At 47.2% G+C, this 20,849-nt stretch overlaps 1 protein-coding gene across 2 annotated transcripts in view; it reads left to right on the forward strand.

Moving 5' to 3' along the window:
- Positions 1–4,156: 4,156 nt before the first annotated feature.
- The window catches only part of WIPI1 (WD repeat domain, phosphoinositide interacting 1), a 34,042-nt gene continuing 17,349 nt past the window's right edge, over positions 4,157–20,849 (forward strand). For both annotated transcript variants that reach the window (XM_038370608.2, XM_038370607.2), the window contains exons 1-4: positions 4,157–4,320; positions 9,638–9,720; positions 11,699–11,868; positions 17,241–17,337. In XM_038370608.2, coding sequence (XP_038226536.1) covers positions 4,235–4,320; positions 9,638–9,720; positions 11,699–11,868; positions 17,241–17,337 — 436 coding nt within the window. In that variant the 5' untranslated portion in view covers positions 4,157–4,234. The remainder of the gene's footprint in view (positions 4,321–9,637; positions 9,721–11,698; positions 11,869–17,240; positions 17,338–20,849) is intronic.

The following is a 20,849-nucleotide window of genomic DNA, read 5'->3' on the forward strand; positions in this document are numbered from 1 at the left end:
CCCCCTTTTATAGCTTTGGCACAAGGCAGGAATCTTTTGTCTCTCTGGGTCCCTACCCCCCCCCTTCCAAATGGAAAAGTACCAGATTTAAGATGGATTCCAGTATCATGTGACATGGTCACATGTCTCTGTAAGACCCCAGCCTCCATTCTTCCAGGGCTGGCCCCCGGGTACACAGGAAGGTTTGCAAGTAAACAGAGCCATTTACAACCAATTGTCTTAGTCAATGGGAGCCATCAAGATTCTAAACCACCATTAATGGCCCACATTTTGCATAATTACAATAGGACCTCAGAGTTATACTTCATATTTCTAGCTTCAGATACAAAAATAATACATGCATACAAATAGGAGGAATATATTCAGTAGGTTATAACCTTCGTTATAATACCTTACAAGAGATCTTTTGCATAAAGCATATTCCAGTTACATCATATTCACACTCATAAGCATATTTCCATAAAACATATGGAGTGCAATGTCACATGCCAGACCAGTTTCTCCAGAAGCAGCTTGGTCCCTGTGGAAAGGAGGATCTAAGAGTCTCAAAGGGTTTAAAGAGACACATCCAAGGACAGAGACAAGTTTTAGAAAATGGGATCCCAGAGCTTGCTGAGTGGAGCCCTGGGGGAAGTTAGATCTACTGGGGTCTCCATCAGGAGGACAGAGAGACTCTAGATAAGAATGCATGTAGACCTTTTGTTGTTTTAAAATAATTTTTTCCTATGCTATGTTTTAAGAAAGCAGGTTTGGGTCACTAATCCACTGATCACAAGCTCCCAAAGGGCAGAATGACAGGAACCATACTCAGTCAGACATGCAGGGTGAGCATGGTCGACACATGCGGTACTGTAGCCCAGCACCCAGGCTAAGAATGGAAGAATCACATGCTTACACCCAAAGAAAGATAAAGACTCAACACTGGTGATGGGTGCACTCAGAGGTCAGAAAGGAGGCCAAAGTGCTGTTAGCCCTGCATCTGTGACACAGCCCCTAATCTCCAAAGACAATCTATCAAAAATCCTTCCCTTAAGTCTGACTCAGCTATGTTTGATAATTGTTCAGAGTTGGTGGTATTTTCCATTATTATTTTTCATTAAGGCGAGCATAATATGTCTTCACCACAGAGGTTAAATACTAGCTGTAGGCAGCTAGCTGCAAAGAAGATTGGTCAATACTGTTGCAACAGTGTTGGATGGCAAAATATAAGTATGGTTACAACTTGTATTACGCAAGTCTCAGTTGCTCTTGTGGCTGGATTTTAAAAACCTGTCTATGGGTAATTTTATTATTACTACACCAAACAGCAAGCTTTCAATTATAGGGGCTAATCAGACAAAATTCCTTAAAATAGTCATGACATTCACATGTTCAGGCTCGACTCCTCTTTGGACATTAATATTTCATCAACAAGCACTGCTTGAACTTTATGGACAATAGCAGGTAATACAAGACCAGCTTTTACATTTGGTTTTTTAAAGGTTAAATATTAATAGAAGTGTTTTCCTGAAATTCTCTTAATTTCAACTGTTCCCCCTACTATGTTTGCAAATTAGTTCTACATGACAAAGGTAAAAAAAACTGCACCTGAAGTTTTTACCCACAGAAGCTTATGCCCAAATAAATGTGTTAGTCTTTAAGGTGCCACTGGGCTCCTCCTTGTTTTTGTGGATACAGACTAACACAGCTACCCCTCTGATACTTGACTACAAAGTTAGTTCAGCCTAAAACATTGCTCAGTGCTGTGAAAAATTTCACTTTCTGTGTGATGTAATTAAGTCAACCTAAGCCCAGGGGTGAAAGTAGGCCAGGACGCGCTGGTACAGCGTACCGGTAAGAAGCTGGTACTGGCCTGTACGCAGCCATGGCAGCGCTTTAACGTCAGTGTCCCTTTTGCCTCCCCTTCGGCGGCCCTCCTGGAAGAGACCCTACCAGCAGGGCCACTGACGGGGCGGGGGGCAAAAGGAGCAGTTGCCCCAGGGCCGGTGATTTAAAAGTGCCCGGGCTCCCGGCCGCTGGTACTGTGGAAGCAGCCGGAGCCCCGGGCTCTTTTAAATTGCCGCCAGAGCCCCAGGTGGCGTGGGCCAGGCAGCATGGATGGGCTGGCGGGGGGAAGCTGATCCCCAGCCCTGCCCCTTCTGCCAAGGCCCCGCCCCTTCCCGGGGCCCAGAGCTGGGCCCCCGTACCAGTAAGTGTTTCATATTATTTTCACCCCTGCCTAAGCCCCAGTGTAGATACCGCTAGGTTGAGGGAAGAATTCTTCCATTCTTCCGTTGTCACTGTAGTATGTTTCTACATTGCAAGGCTGCAGCTGTGCTGCTGTAGTGTTCCCAGTGTAGACATACCCTTAATCACTACATTGCATTGTGCATTAGAATCATTTGCCATCAACTTCACTGGGTTGAGGACCAAACCCATGTCAATATGAGCTCAGAAATAGTATTAATTTGGAGCTATTTGTTTTAACAGAAACACTTTCCCTAAAATACACACTTTGCCAGAGACTGATAATTCTGACATGTTTGTGGGTCTTGAATTCTAAAATACTGGAACAAAAGAGATTTTTATTAGAAGGGCCTAGATCCTGTGAAAAGGGATTCATCCAAGTCGATGCTTATGTCTACATGGAGTCCAACCGAATTTGGTGGGACTCTGTGGATCCTATAGCCATAGGATCAGAGCCATATCTTATAGCCGTATGATCACATACCTACAACAAATACTCTCATGTTATCCTTACACGTACAGCATTCCCATTGACTTTAGCACTCACATGAGGATTACTCATCTAATTAAGGGTTTGCAGGATCTTCCCTCAAGTTTCAATACACTTGTTTACTTTACTGTTAGTTTAGCTATATTAACTTTGAGAACATTTGTGATTTAGATGCATGTTTTCCTTTTTCTTGGTGTTTTCTAATTAATAGGCCTGGACCTACATGTGATATGAATAGGTTCATTCCTACATGATTTCAGTAAGACTAACTGCTTGACTAGATTAATGACAGGTTTCAGAGTAGCAACCGTGTTAGTCTGTATTCACAAAAAGTTATTCACATTGTATGAGTGCTGGTGGGATTGGACCACAAGGTTCACAAAACACTTGACACTTCTACAGCACCTGTCATCCAAGGACTTTAAAGTATTAGGGATTACCTATGTGATGGGGAAGGATGATCTTGTTTTAAAGGCAGTGGCCTGAGACTCGAGCTCTGGCTTTGATTCTCAGATCTGCCCTAGATGTCCTGTGTTTCCTCCATCAAGTTACTTGATCCCTCTGTGCCTTAGTGAAATCTAGATCAAAGTATTACTCCCTTTCCCCTACCCTTCATTTGTCTGGTCTAGTCAGGCCTCATTCCAGCAAAGATATACAATTATGCCTAGAGTTACACACTTCAACTACTCCCATTGACTTTAGAGGGACTACTCAAGGGTAAAAAGAAAAGGAGTACTTGTGGCACCTTAGAGACTAACAAATTTATTTGAACATAAGCTTTCATGAGCCTTACAAGTACTCCTTTTCTTTTTGCGAATACAGACTAACACGGCTGCTACTCTGAAAACTACTCAAGGGTAGTAAGTCAAGCCCACACGTCAGTCTTTGCAAGATCAGGAGCTCTTCCAGACCTGGTCTGTCTTACTGTATGTTTGTACAGTGCCTAGCACAATGGAGGGACCTGGTTTTGCTTGGGACACTAGTGGCTAAAGGCTTGGTGCATGGGAAGGGGAAGGACAGAATTATTCAGATAGCAGAATGGTGCTGTTTAACACTGTAGATATAAGCCAAGACACGCGTTTTAGCTAGCCGGCAGCCAGGAGGGGCTAGGGCCCGGCCCAGCTGTTCCCTGCCCCCAACCCCTCCCCCCCACAGCACATCTGTCAGGACTCCCGTCTGATGCAACGACAACACAACCACGTGGCCATAGGCAGCCGCTCCTCCGCTCTAGCCAATCACAGCCAGCCCTGTTGGCCTCAGGGGCGGGGCGTTCCTCCTTTGCCCCCGCCCCCCCTCCAGAAAAGCACGCGATAGGCCGATTCCAGTCCAGCGGCGGGCGGGGCGGCTGCTCCGAACGCCCGTTGGCCAATCGGAGCCCTCACGCGCGAGCGCCTCCGCCCGCCGGCGGCTCCAGCTGTGGTGGCGGCGGCTGGGGCTGGGGCCGGCGGAGCAGCCCGGGCCCGAGGGGAGCCAGCGAGGCCGGAGCGCGAGCGGGGCCGGGGCGTCCGCGCGCCGCCCATGGAGGCCGGAGCGGGGGGCGGCGGCGGCGGCCCGGCCGCGGGGCCCGAGGCGCTGAGCTGCTTCTCCTACAACCAGGACTGCACGTAGGCGCGGCGGGGCCGCGGGAAGGAGACGGGGGAAGGCCCGAGGCGCGCAGGGGACTCGGGGGAGAGAGGAAGGGGAGAATGAAGGCCCGAGGCATGCAGGGGACTCATGGAGATGGGGGGGAAGGAAGAAGAGGGGGAGGGGGCGAGGAAGGGGGGGGAAGGAAGAAGAGGGGGAGGGGGCGAGGAAGGGGGGGGAAGGAAGAAGAGGGGGAGGGGGCGAGGAAGGGGGGGGAAGGAAGAAGAGGGGGAGGGGGCGAGGAAGGGGGGGGAGGAAGAAGAGGGGGAGGGGGCGAGGAAGGGGGGGGAAGGAAGAAGAGGGGGAGGGGGCGAGGAAGGGGGGGGGAGGAAGAAGAGGGGGAGGGGGCGAGGAAGGGGGGGGAAGGAAGAAGAGGGGGAGGGGGCGAGGAAGGGGGGGGAAGGAAGAAGAGGGGGAGGGGGCGAGGAAGGGGGGGGAAGGAAGAAGAGGGGGAGGGGGCGAGGAAGGGGGGGGAAGGAAGAAGAGGGGGAGGGGGCGAGGAAGGGGGGGGAAGGAAGAAGAGGGGGAGGGGGCGAGGAAGGGGGGCGAGGAAGAAGAGGGGGAGGGGGCGAGGAAGGGGGGCGAGGAAGAAGAGGGGGAGGGGGCGAGGAAGGGGGGGGAGGAAGAAGAGGGGGAGGGGGCGAGGAAGGGGGGGAGGAAGAAGAGGGGGAGGGGGCGAGGAAGGGGGGGGAGGAAGAAGAGGGGGAGGGGGCGAGGAAGGGGGGGGAGGAAGAAGAGGGGGAGGGGGCGAGGAAGGGGGGGAGGAAGAAGAGGGGGAGGGGGCGAGGAAGGGGGGGAGGAAGAAGAGGGGGAGGGGGCGAGGAGGGGGGGGAGGAAGAAGAGGGGGAGGGGGCGAGGAGGGGGGGGAGGAAGAAGAGGGGGAGGGGGCGAGGAAGGGGGGGGAAGGAAGAAGAGGGGGAGGGGGCGAGGAAGGGGGGGGGGAGGAAGAAGAGTGGGAGCCTCCCCGCTTGGCCCTTTGGCAGGGCAGCTGCCCTGGAACGGGAACAAAGAGGCAGCTCTGTCCCCCTGGCTGGCTCCTGTACCTGCGGCCAAGTCAAGCTGGTCCTGGCAGCCTTGAGTCTGGCTAACCAGGCTGGGCTTTAGCTAATTGTTGCTGCCTTTCCAGCTTGTGCCAGGTTGCTGGGTCCCAGCAACTCAGTCTCTGGCCCCCCCAGGAGCAGCTCTTCTGTTGGGGAAGAGTTGGCCCCAGCATTTCAGACCCTGGACACTGAGCTTATAGGAAGGATCAGTTGTGCCAGAGCTGTTAGGGTCCTGTTGTTGAAGTTTTCTGTACCAGTAATATTCATCTGTCCCATGTTTGAGCCTCAGCCCATGGGGATATCTGGCTGTTGGTGTGCAACTTCACTCCAATTCAGCTCTCCTCTTTCTTTCAGTACAAGCAGCCTTCCTTCTTGTAGAGTCAAACCACTTCTTGTGTGGCAAGGTGCTAGGCACCCTGAAGTTCTTGCACATGGGAGACAAGGCATTTCATGGGATTGGGCCCCTTATGCCACCTAGTTATTTATATTCCAGCTGAGAAGATAGAAAGTTTAACTCCTTGCACAATATACAGTGGAGTCTCATCATACACGCATTTAATTTACATAAATTCAACTATACATGCTCAACCAAAAAAAAAGAAAAAAAGAGAGAGAAAAATAACGATTTAAATAATGCAGGCTGAGCAGGGCCGGCAGCTGAAATCCTGACTGCCAGGAGCTGGCGGACAGAACCCCAGACAGCAGCGGGCTGAGTCACTCAGCCCACTGCCGGTCTGGGGTCCCGGCTGCGTTGAGCCCTCTGCCAGCCTGAGGTTCTGTCCGCCGACTTCTTCCAGCCGGGATCCCGGCCACCAGCCCTGCTCAGCCCACTGCCAGCTGAGTGAACGGAACCCCAGGCCGGCAGCAGGCTCAGCGCAGCCGGGACCCCAGACTGCTGGGTTGAAAGTAAAATTTTTCTGTTATCAGGAAGGGGCGGGGCCTTGGGAGGAAGAGGCGGTGCTAGGCAGTCAGCATCCCCCACCATGCTGCTTGGGGCTCCAGCCCAGGGGTAGCTTCTCCTTTTGCCCGCCTGGGGGTGGGCAAAAGGGGCAGGGATGTTAAAGCGCTGCTGCAACAGCGCTTTAAGCAGGGTTCTTTTGCTGCGGCAGCACTTTAAAAGACCCTGCTTAAAATGCTGCCACAGCAGCGCTTTAACATCACTGCTCTTTTTGCGCCCCCCCCCATCGGCGGCCCTATGAGTAGGTACCTGGCAGGGCCACCGATGGGGGCGGTGCAAGATGAGCAGCGCTTTAAAGTAAGGCGGTAGGGGCCGGTACAGGCGGTCACCTTTTACCGGTACGCCATACCACCTTAATTTCACCTCTGCCAAACCAGCAGCAGGCTGAGCAGCTCAGCCCACTGCCCGTCTGGGGTTCCATCTGCCAGCTCCTGGCAGCCAGGATCCCAGCCACTCTGAACCTGCTGCCGGCCTGGGGTTCCGTTCATCCAGGCTGACGGGGCTGAGTGGGGTGGGCGGCCGGGACCTGCAGCATGCCTTTTTTAAAAAAAAATAAAATAAAATAAATAAATAATTGGCTTGCACACCACCTTTAGCACACGTGCCATAGGTTGCTGACCCCTGTTCTAGTGTGTACTGTACTTTAGGAGCAATTTAAGGGATTTTCAAGGGTAATTTTGACTATACGCAATTTTTGTCTTGCGCGCTGACCTTCAAACCTAACCCCTGCATAAGATGTGACTCCGCTGTACTTGTTACACACCCAGAGCCAGGTGTCTGTGGCAGTGCACAAAGCATCGTTGTATGGGTGAGTGCCTACATGTCACAAAATACGATTGCGCACTTCTCAATCTGATATAGTTAGGGCACTGGAGTTTAATCCCATCTCACATCACACTTCCTGCTTTACCAATTTGTGCTTTCCTCACTTAATGTCACTGTTGTGCATTCAGGGCTCGGCTGGTCATGAGCTACATTGATGTTAACTGTGAAGAGCTGTAATGGCAACATCTGGATGCCTATAGAGATAATATGAGCCTTAGTTTTTTGCCTCTGCTTTTTTTTTTGTGAGCCATTCAGTGCACATTTATTGGCAAAATGGGCATTTAAATAGTTGTTCAGCTATGAACTGTTTCTTGGCAAGATGACTTGTGTGGTAGCATGCTAAGTGATGCTTCCATCGGGTGATCTCACTGCTTCACAAGGCAGGGTGCATACTGTGTCCAGTTTACAGATAGGGAAACCTAGAAAGTGTCTCTGCCAACTTCACCTAGTGAGTTAAATATCTGGGCTGAAATAAAGCCTAGGTCTGACAGTCTGCTTCCGTAGCCACTAGACTCGAGCATAGTTTCCAATACTTTTTAGAAGAGGCAAAATGTGAACAGTATTCTTCCTAATATTTAATAATCCATCTTAACCTTGAGTCTTCCTTAGTAGCTCAAAACTATTGCAAATACAGCATAAGTTTTGCAGGAGTGAGGAGGTAGGTTTTCTTAGTGGTTTAATCCATCAGTGGATGTATTCTTATACATAGGTATTTATGGAAAACGGAATGTGTTCTGTTTCAGAGTAGCAGCCGTGTTAGTCTGTATTCGCAAAAAGAATAATTGCTAGAACAATAGCTTGCAGGAGAACTGAATTATCTATTCTGCAGTTAACTGGATATCTGCCATTAAGGGCAGGCCTGTGGTTCTTGGTAAATGTCTGGTACCAATCACCAGTAGCTGTCCCTGCATGGGGAACCCCCAAAGAGGGGGCTTTATTGGCAGTTCTTCTGAAAAAGTAGCTAGCTCCATTAAGTAGTGTCAAATACAGTTTTGCTTAACTTGTGGTTTCTGTCTACAAGAAAGCAACTTTTACTGGATCCTTGGGTGGTCACTTAACATAAGTTTCACTTTAAGAGAGAGGCTGCGTTCTAGTAGTTCACTTATCCTTTACTACAAGACCAAAGTCAGTTGCTAAGATATCCTTATTTATGTACTCAAGAAAGGTATAGATACCAATATTTCTAGAGAGATTTTGAAAGAAATAGAGTTCTGTTGTTATGTTTGCACTGTTATCTTACATTTCCAGTTACTAGTATTTGAACAAAGAGTGCTTTGATGGAGTTGGTGATGTGCTTCTGATGTGGCGACACTGAAGAGTGCTACTGTACAAATACTTCACTGTTCTCCCTTGGTCTGTGATGTTCTAAACTGGTTGCTGATTTAAACTTAGGCCTGGTCCGCACTATGGTGGGGATTGATCTAAGATAAGCAACTTCAGCTACAAGAATAGCGTAGTTGAAGTTGATGTATCTTAGATCGAATTAGAATCACTTTCTTCGCATCCTTACGGCGCGGGATCAACGGCCACGATTTCCCCGTCTGCTCTGCTTCCGCCTCTTGCCCTGGTGGAGTTCCGGAGTCGACAACAGAGCGATCAGGGATCAATTTATCGCAACTACGCTAGACGCGATAAATCTATCCCCGATAGATCGATCACTACCCATTGATTCGGCAGGTAGTGTAGACGTGGCCTTAGAAGTTGACAATGACTATAGTCAAGATCTGGCTAGAGCAAGTCTGCATGGAAAGAATAAGCCAGCACTTTGCACACACACACTTATGCCTCATTATCTCTCTTGGTGTCCTGGAGGCAGCAATCAAACCAGCGAGGACTACACAGCCCCCCGCCAAAACTCCAGTATTTCTAGACAGACATTTAAAGACAGTCTCTCAGCTTAGATGCATTGGAGTCAGAGAAGGGTCTTGCTTCTGCTGGGTAGAAGTCTTTATTGGTAGCCTAACAAGTGTATTATTCCCTTTCCCTCCCCCTAGCAGGCTTTGGAGATTTTTGTATGTATGGAAGTTCTCACACAGCTTTAGTAATGATGCTCAAGTTAATGTAGTTGATAGTCATTAACTTCTCAAGGAAGTTAGTAGGACTTCAGTTTAAAAGCCAGATGGCAGGATATGGCCCCAGTATATGTCAGTTTTTCCTGCTGTGAAATAGGACTATTGAACTCTCTCAGGGTATTCTGCAATTTAATTAACATTTGTAAAGCCGTCAGCCTCACATGCAAATTGCTATTAAGACACCTTGTTGTGTGCACCCAACAGTCAGATAAGAACCCCAACTACTGGGGTGGACAGTTATATCTGCTTTGGGTTGAAATTTGCATATATGACCAGGGGAGTTGCTCCCTGTAAATGATGCATTGTATTAGGATCTACTAATTTAATTTTATATGATACTTAGTGGTTTCAAGGTTAGAGCAATACACTGTAAACTAATTAGCACACACTTTCTCTCTTGCAGCTCCCTGGCAATTGGAACCAAAACTGGATACAGACTTTTCTCCCTAAGTTCGGTGGAACAGCTGGACCAAGTCTATGAAAACAGTAAGTCTGTTCTTGATGCAGCAGAATATTGGATGATGATAGGCTTTAGTTTGTATTACTGCACTTCTGATCTGCCTCAAAGGAGCAATTCCATGTGGTTAGCTTTCCTACTATAGCACAGATGGCATCTGCCTCTACTGTATTCTCAATGGAATAGAGCTGTGCTAGTTACAGCTATGTTTAAAGGGATGTTGTCAGGTTTTAAAAAAAAAAAAAGAAGTCAATTGGAAACACATTCTTACCTATATGACTAATACCATTGTAGGTTATTAGACCTGAGCATTTAAGAGCCACTTCACTTTTCACCATTAGGTTGTTAGTTCACGCTTTTCATTATTCAGACTGAATGAAGTGTAGACACTAGTCAGTCTTGCTTTCTGGTAATTTCATATCTCCATTCTTATAGGTTAGATCAATACAACTGTGTTTGAGTTGCAGACACAAGAAGACTTAAATGCAAATACTTCCTTTAGGATCAGTAAGTTTTAGACACAAAACTTCAGCCTTTTACCTCATCTGCAAGGGGCTTGACTCTGTTGAGCAGCTTTTTTTGTTACCAAACTATATAATGCAGTATTGTTTGCTAAGATCAGACTACATTATAGGTTAGATTTTAAAAAATGCTCTAACCTAGATGCTCTGCTAAAGCCCTTTAACCTTGTTAGAAGACAGTTTAGCCTTGTGCATACTGATCTGCCAAATAGTGCTGATTCACAGCCAACTTGGTTTAAGACCTTGAAGTCCTGCATAGGCCACCCAAGGCCCCATGTCAAATGACACTATTTTGTCAACCAGATTGGGGGTCACCTACTAGAAACATGGTAGTCCCAACAGAGAGAGATATTTCAGTCTCATAGCATAGCTGGAACCACACAGGGTTCCTGAAACAGGCTATAATCATGGATTTCTGCAGCCTTCGGGAACACAGTTTGGTTCCACTAACACTGGCAGCTGGAAGAGTGTTTTAATTTCATCACAGACTACACTGTTGTAACAGGGTCCCCAAAATGGTATAAGTGACAATGTACAAGAAACCAAGAACATAGGCTGGCTGGCATACTTTAGGGGGACAGTCCTGATCCAAACTAGTTAGAGAGCCCATACTCGAATCTTGCTATCTCCAGAGTTGTCTGTTGTTTTTATACTCCACTTAAAATATTGTAATCCAGTTCAAGCACAAGAATAGCGTTTAAACAAGATTGGAGCTAGCACAGGTCTGCCCTCAGTGTGGGTCAGTGCAGGGATCATGTAAATATTCGCTGCAGCTGGAGTGAAAAAGGGGGCACTTCTCCCAGGTTATCTGGGTGTACTGAGGAGGAGGGGTTGTGGTGCTAAGAGAAAGATCCCTCTTTATTTAGAGAAAATCAACCAAAGTACCATGATGGCCCGTGGTCACTGTGGGGTTGGGGAGGAAGAGAATATCCTATGTCTTATCTTCCTTTAGACCATCCCTTTCCTCAGGGAGCCCAGGACAGCGCAGCATGTAGTTACAGGAAATAACAGGCCATGCCCTGCTTGTCTCCTGCCTCGGGGAGTCCTGATCTGTCCGCTCACAGATTCATCTCTTCCCCTGTAAGGAGCTTCTCTAGCACCCTCCCAGGACGTGTATTTCCCTGGATTAAGCTAAACACCTAGGAGGCAGAGCTCATTCCCCTCTATAGCCTGTTCCCTCCTGATTAACTACAGCTGGAGGGCCCAAATGAGGCTAGTCATTTGTGGCAGGCATTTCAGGCACTAAGTTCCTGTCTCCAAAGGAAAGACCAATTAACCCTTTCCTGTCTGGGCCCAGTGCACGCCCCATCAGAAGGCCTAGATGCAGCCATGCCAAGGAAGGGTAATTGTTAATAAAAGCAGAACTCTCATGACTAAGCACTTAACCCTTCAGCTCCTGAGCTTGGCACAATGCATGGGGGATTTTACTCTTAAAGAGCCAGACCCAAGATAAAAATATCCTTCTCACTTTCTTTTGGCTGAGCAGATGAAATCCTAGATGTTTACATCGTGGAGCGCCTCTTCTCCAGCAGCCTGGTGGTCGTGGTAAGTCACACCAAGCCTCGGCAAATGAATGTCTATCACTTCAAAAAAGGGACGGAGATCTGCAACTATAGCTATTCCAGCAACATCCTGTCCATCCGGCTGAATCGGCAGGTAAGGGCATCGATTATTTGTGCATTAGTAGTCAACTAAGCCTAAACACAATAGGCCTGACTCTGCCCTCCCTCGCTCTGGTTTTAGGTCGTTCTTGCTCCATTGACTTCTGTGAGGTTATACCCTCTTCCTGTAGCCTTATGCTCTCCTCTGCAAAAAGCAGAGGTCAGAGAGGCACTTTCATACCCACTGGTACCCACAGGTGATCTACATCTTGAACTACTGTAGCCCTTAGACTCTGTCACTCAGTTACATCCACTTAACAACACATAACTTGCATCCCCTCTGAATATGGCTCAGGCACGTCCCTTAGTGAAATGTATGTTTTAAATACATTCTTTCCTTAATTTCCTTACAATAACTCCATGTGGGATGGGATGCTATGTGATGGCAATAGTTGCTGGTGAGCTTTAAATTGGAAGATGATAAATTAGCTACACTCAGTTTACACAGCAGTAAACAGTTAAATGAAGCTGTTCTGATTAAACAAAATTGCATGCTCCAAAGGCATGCAAACTTTTTTTTTGTACCACATCTCCCTGAATGCCATGCTCTGGCTTCTGACCTACAGTGGCATCTTTGTCACAGATAATATAGTCAAAGTTAATAACACAAGCCTGGGTGTAATTTGAACTTTGCCTAAAGGCTAATGTCTCAAATAGCATCCATCAGCAGCTCATAGCCTCGCTGTGTTTTTTAAAAGTGTAGCTAGTACCTGAGTCATGCTGAGGAAAGCTTTGAATCATAGAATATCAGGGTTGGAAGGGACCTCAGGAGGTCATCTAGTCTAACCCCCTGCTCAAAGCAGGACCAATCTCCAACTGAATCATCCCAGCCAGGGCTTTGTCAAGCCTGATCTTAAAAACTTCAAAGGAAGGAGATTCTACCACCTCCCTAGGTAACACATTCCAGCGCTTCACCACCCTCCTAGTGAAAAAGTTTTTCCTAATATCCAATCTAAACCTCTCCCACTGCAACTTGAGACCATTGCTCCTCGTTCTGTCACTGCTGCACTTATCCTGTATCCTACCAGCTCTGTTGTTGTTTTTTAGGATTTAAAGTCTTCTTTTTTCCATAATCTCTTCCGAACGACATTATAGGTTATAAAGAGTGGAGTATATTACAATACAAAAATAAACAGACTGTATAATCGTATATAATCAACCATTTCTAGGTTAGCAATAGTGAAATCTGCAGTAAGCATCTCCAATAGGCAAGCCCTGTCTTGACTTTCCAGTAAAGTTTTGTTTGATCACGGGCTTCCTATAGCTTGTGCTATACTGTAATTAACTTTGTACTAAATTAATTTCTTCACTGAAAAGTATCGTGGCAGGTAAGAGGATCTGATAAAATCATCACTTCCTTTTGCGTTGTAATTTATGTATTGCAAATTTCAGTGTGGTTCTAGGAGCCTACTGTTCAGGTTGGTGGCGTTTACTCCCCTGTGCAGTCTCATGGGCCAGAAGGATGCCATGGAGGAAGGATGGTACAGTGATTAGGGCACTAGTTGGGACTTGGGAGACCCAGGTTCATTGCAAGTCACTTGGTCTCCCTGTGCCTTAGTCCCCTAGCTATAAATGGGGAGTAATTGCACTGTCCTGTCTCCCGGGGGGGTTATGAGGATAAAGACATTAAAGATGGAGGTGCTCAGACACATGGATAGATGGTGTAAGTGTCAAACACGAATCTGAGGGAACAGCTGCATTATTCTAGTGATAAGGTCACTGTCCTGAGAAGCGAATGCTCTAGCCCAGGTGGATGCAATACAAAACGATTATGACCCAGCGCTGGAGAACAGACAGTACCAGGTCAGCACAGGAGAAATAAGGAAAAGGGAGTTTTGAAGGCTCGGGAGGGTACTTGTCACATGGGATGAGAGCTGTTCCATACCTAGGGAATGAAAACGCACACCCTCTCATGCTTGCCATTGGGCATAACTGTTTATTTCATATCACTTGTCATTAAAATGTGTATACAGTGTTGTAGCCATGCTGGTTCCAGATATTAGGGAGACACGGTGCTGAGGTAGTATTTTCTATTGGACCAACTTCTGTTGGTGAGAGAGAGAAACTTTTGAGCTTGCACAGAGCTCTTCAAAGAGCTTGTCTCTCTCTCTCCAAGAGAAGTTGGTCCAATAAAATATATTACTTCCCCCACCTTGTCTCCTAAAAATGTGTGTGAAGCAGATTCATCTAGAGTGTTTTGCAGGATGCTATATGACAGAATCGCTGGCTCACCCAAATATCTGAGAGCGCTTGCACAAAAACGTCTCTAAATACTGGAGACAAGGTGGACCAGATCCCCCATCATGAATGCATTTTGTTTCCATGCATTGCACCGTGAAATCAGTACAACGTGGGCCAAATTTATCTGTGGTGTAACTCTTGACTGCAGGGGACTAATCTAGCCCCCCTTGCGAGTTAATCTGGTGGAGATCAGGTTATGCATTCACTATGTTACTCTGAAAACGTTTGTCTTGGATTTGAGTATGGAAACTATACTGCACTGGAGAAAGTCCATCGTAGTGTAAAATCCAAGTCAGAGAATTGCTGTCAGCCATGGAAGTTTCAATAAGAACAGCTCTCTTTGGGCAAACAGTTTTGTCTTTTGGTTTGATCTCTTAGTGGAAAATCTTTGTTATTCATACTGAAGAACCCATTTGAATTAGACTCTCAATTGCTGTTGATTCATGGAAACACTTTGTTTCCAACCCTGTTGTTACTTGTACATGGTAAAAAAACAAGATTTTTTTTTTTTTTTTTTTATACTGGAGCAGGGCTTGTGCTTTTGACTAGTGAGAAGCAGTGTTTGTATTTTAATGAAAATTCCCTGTGTTTTCTTTGGATCTCTTGGCTGCAGTCCTGCTGCCGAATCCTTTTGATGTACTTAACAGAAGGACCCTCGTTCCTTCTCAGTGTGCAGGTCAAGATAACTAGTCTGTTTGTTGGTATCTAAATGAAAGCATAGAGGAAAATGCCATGGAGCAGTAAGCAACAGAAGTGATACATTCTACAGAATGTACGTTGTATTGATTATAGTTCCGTCTTACACACAGTTCTAAGGCACCATCCCCCAGCATCTGAGCAAGAAGTGCAAACGCCTCCACTAGCTCCTCATTCATTTCAACTGCTCAAACCTGCCTTTCTTGGGCCCAACTCTCCATTACCTGCCTCTTGTGCAGTGCTTTACACCAGTGCAAAGTTGAGAGTGAGAGTGTTTGCCCCCATCTGATTGCATTTGATGCTGGTGTTAATGACGGCTCAAGGGGCAGAGCAATGGAGAATTAGGCCTTTTGTCTGAAACTCTCCATGGACTTGTTCAGGCCTCCCTCCCTGCTCCCACCACTCACCTGGTGTCTGCCTTCCTAGGGTCTTGTTCCTCTTGGTACGGGAAATTTCTCATCCAGAGCTCCTGTCACCTGAAACAGCTTTGTTGTATTTCTGCCCCTCAGACACTCCATCTCACATCTGAAAACCTATTTGCATTCTCCCCCATGCACATACGTCTGTCCCTCTGCTTCTCTCTACCTGTATATCAGCAGCATTGTATTGTAGAACTCTGTGAAGCCTTGAGACGCCTTTGCATACCATACATTTAACACACTTTATTTTTCAAGTCTCCGTTATAAAGTTGAGGGCTGTTCTTTTGGAAAGTACCATTGAAATTATGCTAAACGTATGCTTCCCTGGAAATCCTAAATGGTTTTGGGAAACAAAGTATTGGCCGCTGTGGTTAGCAGGAATAGAAGCTTCTCTTATAAGAAGGCTTTGATTTCAAGTAGCACTGGTTGAGCCTGTAGTTACACACCAAGGCCAAGGTTTTCAAACATGGGTGTCTAAAGTTAGTCACTGAAATCCAAATGTAGCCCTTAAATAAGTGGCCTGATGGCCAAAGGGATGGAAGTACCTGTCGCTGCAGGCACCCAGGTCTGAAGGTTCTGGCCTGGCCTTTTAGTGCCAGGTTTTCAGAGGGGCTGAGCACTTGCCATTTCCATTGATGCTGGGGGGGAGCTGCAGGTGTTCAATGCTTCTGAAAACAGGCCTTCAGCTGCCCAGAGCTCCCTCTCCGTTACTTCTCAGTGCAGAATACCTTGGTGACAAACGTCTGATTACAGTGCCACTGTTTTGAGGCTCAGTGCTGTGTGATCAGGGCCCTAACTTAACATCATGACACTAGATACAGCTCTGGGGAATTCCTGTGTTCCTTGCCATCAGTATTGCGAGTGGCTTCAGGCTAGGTGGGTGAATGGAAGAACAGCACAATCAGATGGAGATGGTGCAGATCACATTATTTTGGCAGTAGGATAGGGAATGACAGCTAAAGTGTTTCACCTCTGTTGTTCCCACTGAGCAAATCAGCCACCCTGTAATGTTTGTCCTCTGGTTGGAACTTGAATGCAGGCCCACAGCTTGGCTATGCCATAGACCAGGGGTCTCCAAACTTTTTTTTGAATTGTGCACCCCCAAGGCTAGCTCTGGGGAAGCGCCAAAAAAAAAAAAAAAAAAAGCTGCCGCTGGCATGCTGCCCAAGACGGTGCAGGGGAGAGCCGAGCTGCTGCCGGCGTGCTGCCCAAGACTGCGCTTCTTCGGTGCACTCCTCCTGCCGCGCACCCCCACGGATGGTCTTGCACATCCCACTTTGGAGACCACTGCCATAGACAGCCCTGGAGCGGGAAGCAAAAGATAGATCGTGCTCCCTGCTTCCGAGTTAGACGGCATCCATGAGTGGCAGGCGCTTCTTTTGGAAGCGGTGGGAGCCTCATCACTTGGACATTTTCAACTAGATTGGACAAAGTTAGAGTGAATGTATTGTAGGGGGCAAGGCCATGCTGTGGAGGAAATAGACTAGAAAGGATCTAACAGCCTCTTCCCCCTCTAATTGCTATGATTGTAAAGTGTCCTGCTGCTAAAGAAGCCACAAAGAGAGAAATGTTAAAAGGAAAAGCATGGTTGGGGTGGGGAAGGAATGAAACACTGTGGTATTATGAGACCACTGGCTGCACCCAGATAATCCCTAGCATTTCCACAGCACTGTACATTTGCAAGTACTCTTTAAAATCAACTCTCTCATAAAGTCAAATCAAAAAAGATTAAGGGGTGTAATCTTGGTTCCAAAGGCAGGCAGTTCTTTGCAGCCATGTGGTGCAAAACTGAGGGCTTCTCAATTGCAACGGATTTGAGAGGAAGATCTTTGTCTCTCTGATCCATTTTGGAGTTCAGAGATGCCTGGTAACTCTGATTGCAAGGGTCTGAGTGAAAGTGTGAACTTCGCTGTGAAAGACAAATGTAACTGACACCTGCTAACATGTTTTGTGTGTATAGGGGGAGGGTTAACAAGTTGTGGTTGTGTACCTGTCGACTGTTTTGTTGCAGAGGCTGATTGTTTGCCTGGAGGAGTCAATTTATATTCATAACATTAAGGACATGAAGCTTTTGAAGACAATCCTGGATACCCCTCCAAATGCAACAGGTAAGCAAAGGAGATGGGATCAAAGGAAACTAATGACAAGCCAGGTGTTCTGCAGAGAGCTCCACAGATCTGAAACTTCACTATAAGAATTTAAATCAAGTCAGTGTCGGCATTTTTACTTATGTATTTAGTTTAATATTTAGAATCCAGAAATGCACTGAAAAGAGTAAATATCACCCGTGACCTGTACGTGTGAGAGGAGCCTAGTCCCAGCAATGCAGAGCTGGGGGAGCGGGAACCACGGGTGGAGAGGGTGCAGAGCTGAATGGGTGAACTGCATCAAGTTGCAAGGAAATAACTTTGTTGAAGGACTCTGGCAACACTGCTAGGACTCAGTCTAACTGCATTTATCTCACTGCAATAACCTTGTTGTAGATTGTACAATACATGGCTGCCTTTAAATTCCCAAACATGGGTTGGCTATGATAGACACTCTGACGTGAGTTATGGTAAAAGGAAAGGGATTTTGTTCTGAGTATTAGGTTTTTAGCTGAGGACCTTGGAAGTACAGCTTCCAGGATGCATGTATAACTGACATGTCTGACTGCTGTAACCCCAGGATCCAGCCTACACCGAAATCTCTTCCATAGCTGACCTCCAACAGGCAACGTTCTGTCTCAAGCAGCCACTTAAAAGTATCCCTAAAATTCCCAGTATAATTTACTTCAGCCATACAATCAGATGGCCCTGACATGCTCCTCTCCCACATCTTAACCTTCCTGGAGTTTGCCTTTATTTTTAGATAAAGTAACAAAGTCTTAAGGTAGGACCATACTTAGACTTCACCCCACAAGATCCTTCCTGAATGGGAGGATTAGAATTTCTCCCTTCAGGACTTCCTGCTCTTTCTTCTAGTTGTCTTACTTCAGATATGCTTCCAGCCTTTTGTGTTCCTGTGCAAATGAGACCCAGCTGCTTTTGCTGCCAGGGTGAGTCAGCAGAATAGCTCTGCACCTCCACACAGGGTCGTGTAGCTTGACACTTCATTTCTAGTTAGACCATGGCCCAGATTCTCTCCAGGCCAGTGTAGACCCTAACAGAGGCCTGTGGCAGCCAGGGAGGTGTTTACCATGGTGGAAAGTCCTTGCAACTACTCTTCTGCCAGGGACCTGCATGGGGCCAGCCCCAAAAGTGTACAGTGCTGGGTGGGGAGTGGGGTATGGCCAGTATGTCTAGGGACTGCACGAATTCAGTCCATCTCTCTCTGAGCAGCCTCTGCCAGAAGAGCTCCTGCGGAGCCTGGCCACAACTTAATGCCCCTCCTTGCCCGTGGCAACTTCGAGGGACGGAAGGCGGCAGCAGAACCCACCTGGTTTCCCTCAGCTGAATCCCCTCCTGTCCTACTTAGGGGGAATCCAGCTCTTCATCCACTAGCCAATGATTTATTTTAGTGGTAGGAGGGCAGTCTGCAGGGGCTGCTTAAGGTGGGTTCCTCTGTACACTGTTCTGATGTCACAGACATGGATTGTGGCATCCTCTCATTGTAGCGTCGCTGATGCAATTCATCTCCATGGAATGAATGCCGGGCTCCTTGGCTTTCTGGGGACACAGTGCCTGGCATTCCAGAATGACCTACTTCAATCTTCTAACAGATGGCCCCTTGCCGAGGATTAAACATACTAAAGCTTCACATGTAATTTATTATCTTTTTAAAAAATCCCCCAAGGGGGACAAACACCTAGGCATGTCGTTATTCTCTAGTAGTCTGAAAGGATCATCATCTTGTTTCAAAAGCAACAGCACATGATGATAACATGGATTATCTGAGAGTCCAGGGTAGTCAGTCAGTATATTGATGAAGGCATCAAGAGGGGGTTTGTAGCATACAGCAAACCATGCACAGCCAGTGTCCTTGAATTGGAGGGGAAATGTTCTCAATAACTCTCTCTCTACAAACTCACTGCAACCAAGTGACGAAACACGTTTCCTGCTGTGGCTTTATAGAGAGGCTTTCCAGGAAGGTTGCATCTGATTAGTGTTGCCTTCTCAGTCACGTTTTGACATCTTCCTCAGCACAGGTAAATGCCCAGCTAGGGTGAGTCTGACTGTGGTTTTCATGTGCCCGAGGGAGCCACCCTGGGTTATTGGAGCGCTAACAGCACTTAGCACACTGTGTGCTTTTCATCTCCCAAGAGCTTTGCAGTCTGCTAACAAGTCCTCTCCAGACATCACTGTGCGGGAGGAGAGGGAGCACAGCCCTATTCTGCAGATGGGGGAAACTGGGCAGGAAGGTTAATGAGTCCCCCAAAGCCACAGAGTGAATCTGTGCCAGAGGCAGGAAACTGATTCCTGAGTTCATGGTGCTCAGATCCATTCAAAGGCTACAAGATCGAGTCAGTGGAGAGTTGTAATTAGGTCAGTTGCATTTTTACCAATGATGTCAGTTGCTCAGCAGTGGGATGGCTGCAGTATATTGACCCTGGCAGGACATTCTGCTCTCACAGGGAAGCCTCTTCCAACAGACTGTTCTCTTACTGAACTTTCCTTGGTCCGGGAAGAGCCATATTGCCTGGAGACTTGAACTTGGCCCATCTCTGATTTTTGTTTCCCTCCTCTCTGTCAGAAACTGTAGCATCAGGCCCGGCCTCTGCTTCAGTTTCCCCTTCCTGGATCCAGTAACTGCATCGAGGCTCTCCTGTATCAAATAACACCCCTTCGTGGATTCTGGTTTATTAAACTAACAGCACAGTTCAATTTCAACTTAAGTCAAACTGGTCTTCCCCTGTCTCCTGCAGCCCCTTTTTGCTCTGGGCCACCCTCAGACTACTCAGTTATGCTAAGGACTGGACTGATCCCTGGATTCTGACAGTTCCTGAGGTAGCATGGAGCTTGCCACGTCTGCCCCATCCTGAGCAGCATTCAGAATCGGGGCCCATGTTTGCTTAGTTTGGGAACCCTTCACTGTGTAGTTTGAATACTCTGAGATGAGATTGTCCTGCACCGCAGGAAGAAATCGGACGCATTGCACCTCTACCTCAGTGGCTATGCTGCTCTTTGTGCCTTAAAGAGGTCAGCTCCGAGTATTTGTATTCTTATTTTTCCCTGGCCTGGTTTCCTATTTGAGTCTTCCAGACAGGCCTGTAGCAGGACGCGATTGACTCAGAACTTAGCTTCTTAAGCTTGAAAATTCTCTAGACGCTGTGTCCTCTCCAGCCTGACAGGAAACCGTTTCACAGAACAGTCTCCGTTGTTGCCTTTAAACGGTAATGACTGATAGCCAAGGCCTTCCTTTTGAGGGAACTCGTTTCTTATCTCTTTGGCCTTTTATCTGCACTTGTTATCAAAGTGTCTGGTATATCCTTGATTTTATTTCTGCCTCCTTTGCCCCCCCCCAGATCACATTGTTCAGGCTTTATCAGCTGCCTTGTATTATTTAAAATGCTTTTCCCACGGCTGTCAAGTTTATATGGCTGCAACTCGCCTCAGTCCAAGGTAGAGCAGTGACTAGCGCTGTATAAATACCCTAGATTGATAAAGGGATATCTCAGGCTATTGGATGCTGCTGTTCAGTT

The sequence above is a fragment of the Dermochelys coriacea genome, chromosome 14 (assembly GCF_009764565.3).
Source record: "Dermochelys coriacea isolate rDerCor1 chromosome 14, rDerCor1.pri.v4, whole genome shotgun sequence".
NCBI classification, from domain to species: domain Eukaryota; kingdom Metazoa; phylum Chordata; order Testudines; family Dermochelyidae; genus Dermochelys; species Dermochelys coriacea.